Here is a 5,796-nt window from a genome sequence, read left to right on the forward strand (position 1 = left end):
ATTCTATCGACTTTTCACATTTTTTGCATTTTTTTACGGTTTTCCCGATGAGAAACCCCTCAAATATTGTCCGTACGTGACATAACCTGCGTTCGGTGTCTGAATTCCTTCAAATTTTGCATGAAGTGCTAGAATGGGCATGCCCAGCTGCCTACAAAAGTTGTGTAGTTATTAATATCCATAGGTACAGCATGTACAACGGAGGGGTTCCGGTTAAGACAAAAGAGGCCATCTCATAGCACTTTTCACAAACATCAAATGGACCTAAATGCGTTATGTTCATTTAACGCATGTCGAGAAACAACATGCTCTCGAACAGAGCCTAATGGCCTACCTGGACACCCTACATTGAACATGGTGTTTTTTTGGACATTCTTGATACGACCCTAACTTTTTTGAGTAGGTGGGTATTCCCATGATAGGCATCATGTCAGGTTTTGAAGGAAAAAAGTATTTGAAATCATAATTTAAACAAGTAACTAAAACTTTTATGTTAAGTTTTTAACATAACAAATAAGTACGAAGGGAAAATTTTGAAATTAATCAATGTTTTTTCAAAGCATTTAATAAATATTTCAAGGAAAAAATCATAGTATAAGACAGTTACTTAAAACTGTTATTTTGATATTCCAAAAATATATTTCAATGTTGTGAACAAGTTTCAAAAAGAAAAATTAAGTTTAAAAAGGAGAAAATGAATTAACAAAAAGAGCAGGAAAAAAACAAATAGAAAAAAACTTAGGCCTCGGCCAAACAAGGAGACGACATCGCTCCGGTCGGGCTGCTGTTAGGCCGAGCCAAGCACTCATGGATTTGAAAAAAGTTCAACGATTCAAAAAATGTCCCTGTTTTCAAATTCCGTTCACAAATTAAAAAATGTTCCCGTTTTCAAACTTGTTCAGAAACTCAAATTCCTTTGGGGAAATTTCTAATAATAGTCATGCTTTCAAATTCTTTTTCAAATTTTAAAAATATTGCTGTTTTCTAAAAAAATATACACCAATAAAAAAATGTACGGGGAAATTCCAAAAAATATCGTTTCGAGTTTTGCATGTATTTTTCTTTCATGTAAATATTTGTTGAAATTTTGAACAAATGCATGTGCGTGCCGAGGTCTATTTGAGGAGCTCCTAGTCAACGCTCTAAGCGGCATTTAGGAAGCATGCACTCGCGCACATGCCAGTGGGCTGCGACCCAATATTGCGCAAGCTCGCTCGCTTTGCCCGCTAGCTTTGAAAAAAGTTCATGAATTTGGAAAAAGTTAAGAAGTTCGAATTACAGCTCACGAATTTTAAAATTGTTCATGAGTAAAATTTAAAAAATCTCATGAATTTGAAAAAAGTTCACAAGTTTGATTTTTTTGTGAATTTTCAGTTGTCGGGGGTTAAACTTTTAGGAAGATCATGATTTTGAAAAACATTTGCTCATTTGAAAATTGTTCACTAGTTACATTTAGAAAAAATATGACTTTGAAAAAAGTTCACGAGTTCTGAAAATTTTCACAAATTTGGAAATAGTTTGCAGATTTGAGAAAATGTTTCACGAATTTTTTAAAAGTTTAAAAACCTAAAGGAAAATTTGTGAAAAATAAAATTTGAAAATGTAAAAAGAAATATACAATTAAAATGGGAAAAGTAAGTGAAAAAACCGAGTGAAAACCACGCATACAAAACTTAAAGAAAATTCGTCCGGAACAAAACCAGAACCAGAAATGTAGGCAACAAGAAGAAAAAGAATTGGAACTATGGACAGCAAGTAATCTATCTGAGGTGGTAACTCTGGTAGGACATAAACCTGTTTTTTTTTTTGAAATCTGGTGGTACTGAGTTCTAATCCTAAGTGGTGCAAATTTTTTTAAGCTAAAAAAGGAAGAAAAAATGTAAGTGGGCCGAGCCGACAAAGCCTATAATCAATGCCAAATATGAGCTGGGCTACTATACAGTTTATCTACATACAAAAGCGGATATGATTCATGAAAGGTTTATATTGTCCTTTATACGTTTAGTGTGGGGGTGTATCGTGCGTACGGTGTGATACAACGCTGGACTTGGCCTCTTATTACATAGAAAATGGAACTAAAGCCTTCCATCTCTGAACTGTTCGCACTAACGAAAAGCATCCTACACCTACGTACCCACCTATGTAAACTTAGGTAAACTTGCTAAAAAAACCCGTAAACTTAGGTAAACTTCCTAATATACTTCCCCCCCCCCCCCCTCCCATTTTCATGGGGTGGGGCCCGGGCTATTTTTTCCTTCCAATGAAATCTCCCTAAATCAGTTTTCACGTAGCTGTACGTAGAATAATTACGTAGGTGTAGCAAAGCCCCTGCAGCCGTACCTGAAGTAATATACACACGGGTGGCTCGTTGAAACATTCGTCGAGATTTGGTGATGGGCCGGTGAGTATTAATATGGGAAACTGATTCATCACGCACAGCTTCCGTGTCACGGAAACAACGGCACGACAGAGACACAGGCATATACAAATCCTTTGTTTCCATGCAAGTGACATAATACATGGTTTCAGTATTTCGTGGAGTGCGAGAATGACACGGTCCACAGAAACCGGCATACAACTATCCCGTGTCAAACTGCGACAAAATCGGACCATCGGGAGACCTAACCCTCCAGTTCACGGAATCTGCCTTCGTCGCCATCACCGCGCATTGTGCACACGCAAAACTCCAAGTGACACCTTTTTAGCCCCTCGTCACCATCGATGCAGACGCACGGTAAACAACCGCCAAGAAACTCTTCGAGGCATGCAGTGGTCTCTTCTGCTCCGGTATAGTTGTAGCCATCTGGATGTCACATGCAGCTGTGCACATCTGAGTGCCCAGTTAATAATTCTCACAAGGGTATCACTGCCTCCCCTCCTCCCTCTCTGGTTGATCGATCTTATCCTGGACTCTTGGTGCTGGGGTTTCCCTATAAATGGAGGCCAGAAGTAGCCATATGTTCTCATCTCTAAGCTAGCACGGGAGTTAAGCAATATTGTAGCCTCTTGCTCCTCACTGCTGTACTCAAATTACCGACCGAGATGAATGCGAGGGTTTTCGGCAACGTCGGTGAGACCCTGGTGCTCGCCCACGGCTACGGTGGCAGCCGGTTCGTCTGGGACGACGTCGTCCCGTCGCTGGCGGACAAGTTCCGGGTCGTCGTCTTCGACTGGAGCTTCTCCGGCGCGGCGGACGGCGGCGGGTGCTCCGAGCGGCGGTTTTCGTACCACGACTTCGCCGACGAACTCGTGGCGCTGATGGACGAGCTCGGGCTGAGGGGAACAGTGTTCCTGGGCCACTCCATGGCTGGCATGATCGGCTGCATTGCGTCGCTTGCAAGGCCAGACCTATTCAGCCACCTCGTGCTGGTTGGGGCGTCACCTAGGTTCTTCAAATCACACTCCCAGCTTTCGTACTAGTACATGATTTAAATAAACGTAAGGAATGAAATACCGTAAGGATGTCACTGAACCATGGCCGTTTTAATTGCACGTACGTTGGAACAGGTACATCAACGACGACGGCTACGAGGGCGGATTCGACCGCGGAGAGGTGGACGCCATGCTCGGGGCCATCGAGACCGATTTCACCGAGTGGGCGCCGCTCTTCGCCGAGACCGTGGTCGGGGTGGACCACCCGGCGGCCGTCGCAAAGTTCGCCAAGCAGCTGGCGATGATGCGCCCGGGCACCGCGCTCCGCGTCATGCGCGCCGTGCTCACCTGCGACGTCCGGGACGTGCTCCCGGACGTCAAGGCGCCATGCACCATCGTGCACTGCACCCAGGACGCCGTGGCGCCGCTCGCTGTTGCCCGCTACATGCAGCACCGACTGGCCGGGTGCGCTGGTGGCGGCGGCGCGGCCTCGGTGGTCATCCAGTCCTCCAGCCACTTCCCACAGCTCACCGCGCCAAAGGAGTTCGTCCGGGTCATTGAGGCCATCTTGCTCCACCGCTGAGCTACTACAACCAGCAATGGATTTCCATGGCCTTGTTGAATGTGAATTAAAAGTTTGCGTTACTTTGCTTTTTTAGTGCTTTCGTCGCCTAGTTATTTGCATGCATGCTTGTAATCCTCGCTAATCGTGCATTTCTGGTTCATCGGTCCTTGTGCTTTCCAGGTTTTTGTGTGACAATAAAAATACTGGGATCTTGTAAGGCTGCCCGTAACGGGGGTATCATATACTAGTATTATTATGCATAGATATTAATGTACTCCCTCCGTCCAATAATATAAGAACGTTTTTGACACTACACTAGTATCAAAAACGTTCTTATATTATTGGACGGAGGGAGTATAATACTATTTTCATAATGTATAATATCATAAGTTAGTATCTTAAATTGCATTAATTATAAGTAGAACAACATTTAATATGATACGGCAACATGATATAATATCACATTCTCTCTTTCCGCATTTAATTATGTGTCACATCATAAAAAAGTCTAGTTGATATGTATGATATCGTTTATAATACTTTTATTATGACCAAGGAAACAGGGACTGAACTACGCTGTCGTCTGAATTTGTGATTTGGGTTGGGTCAGTCACTTTTTTTTCCTTTTTGCCTTCGGTGTATGTGTGCAGTGTGGTATGGTGTGGTGCGCGTCTGCGTGCGTGAGCTAGCTAGCTAGTTAGCTTTGGCTGGATGTGCGCGTGAGCTAACTAGCTCCGGCTCGCCGTGGTGTGCTGTTCATGCAGCAGAGTGTGATGTGTGCGTGCATGCGTCATAGATTGCTTCGACCGGCCGGAGCGCCGGTCTGGAGTCGCAGTGCGTGGCAGGGTAGATGATGAATTGGGAAAGAAATAGGAAGGCCCCACACGAAAAGAAGTATTTGAATGTTGAAATATAGTAAATCTGATTTTGCGTTCAACAGAGCCGGTCACCGTATAATAGAAGAAACAGAATGAAATAAAATCTAAAAAAACAAAATAATAAAATTTTCCAAGAAATAATGAATTAGTGGCTTTGGTATTAACCTTTAAGAAGAAAAAAACTAAATCAAAATCAAAATAATGAGGTTTTCTAAGAAAAGATGAATTAGTGGCATTGGTATTAACATTTGAGAAGAAAGAAAATGAAAACAAATCTAGAACAAACAATAAAAAATTGTGTACACAATACACAAAAAATGTGTTTTTTAAAATATGCCAGAATAAGCATATCACTGTGGAATTTTTGCAAAAAGGAGTTTCCTAAGAAGGAATGAATTAGCAACATTGTTATTACCCTTAAAGAAGAAATAAAATAAAATAAATGAATAAATAAAAATAATGAAGTTCATAAGGAACAATGAATTTGTGGCATTGGTATTACTCTTTAAGAAGAAGAAAAAAACAAAAAAAAATGCACACAACTTTGCCCTGAAATTTCACGTTTTGTAGTATGTAAAGAATAATCATAGAATACTGCAATTTTCATATTATTATTTTTAGTATTTGTGTTATATGTTTACACTCACACAACATGCCAAAATACCAACAAAAAAGCCGACTAACAAAGAAAAAAAAAGAAAAAACACATATAAACAAAAACAGGAACAAAAAAAAGGAAGAGGGTAGGGCTGGGCCACATAGGTAATGGGCTTCAGCCCATCAAGAAATTGACTCGCCCAAATTTGTGGTCAGTCAAAAGAACCAGTTCAAAACAACTCAGAATAGTCCAGAAAAAACACGAATCTCAAAGCAAAAAATCAATGGCTAAAAATTTGATTGGCCCAAAATTGTTTTTCAGGCGACTTACATATAGGTAAAGTGAAGGAAATACATCTCTAAGCTTTCCAAAAGTATCAAATA

General features: G+C 41.2%; 1 protein-coding gene across 1 annotated transcript; it reads left to right on the top strand.

Annotated features, from left to right (window-relative positions):
* The first annotated feature begins 2,986 nt into the window (after positions 1-2,986).
* On the top strand, positions 2,987-4,131 carry LOC123166646 (probable strigolactone esterase DAD2). The gene is made up of 2 exons (XM_044584449.1): positions 2,987-3,386; positions 3,508-4,131. Exons 1-2 carry the CDS (start codon positions 3,043-3,045, stop codon positions 3,953-3,955), a joined length of 792 nt encoding a protein of 263 aa, XP_044440384.1. The 5' UTR covers positions 2,987-3,042; the 3' UTR covers positions 3,956-4,131.
* Positions 4,132-5,796: the final 1,665 nt, after the last annotated feature.

The sequence above is a fragment of the Triticum aestivum genome, chromosome 1D, assembly GCF_018294505.1.
Source record: "Triticum aestivum cultivar Chinese Spring chromosome 1D, IWGSC CS RefSeq v2.1, whole genome shotgun sequence".
In the NCBI taxonomy this organism is placed as follows: domain Eukaryota; kingdom Viridiplantae; phylum Streptophyta; class Magnoliopsida; order Poales; family Poaceae; genus Triticum; species Triticum aestivum.

Excerpts from the sequence above, each read along its gene's own strand:
- LOC123166646 (XM_044584449.1), top strand. The coding sequence starts at position 3,043 with ATGAATGCGAGGGTTTTCGGCAACGTCGGTGAGACCCTGGTGCTCGCC. Across the intron at positions 3,387-3,507 it reads CTGGTTGGGGCGTCACCTAG|GTACATCAACGACGACGGCT; the intron begins GTTCTTCAAATC and ends ACGTTGGAACAG.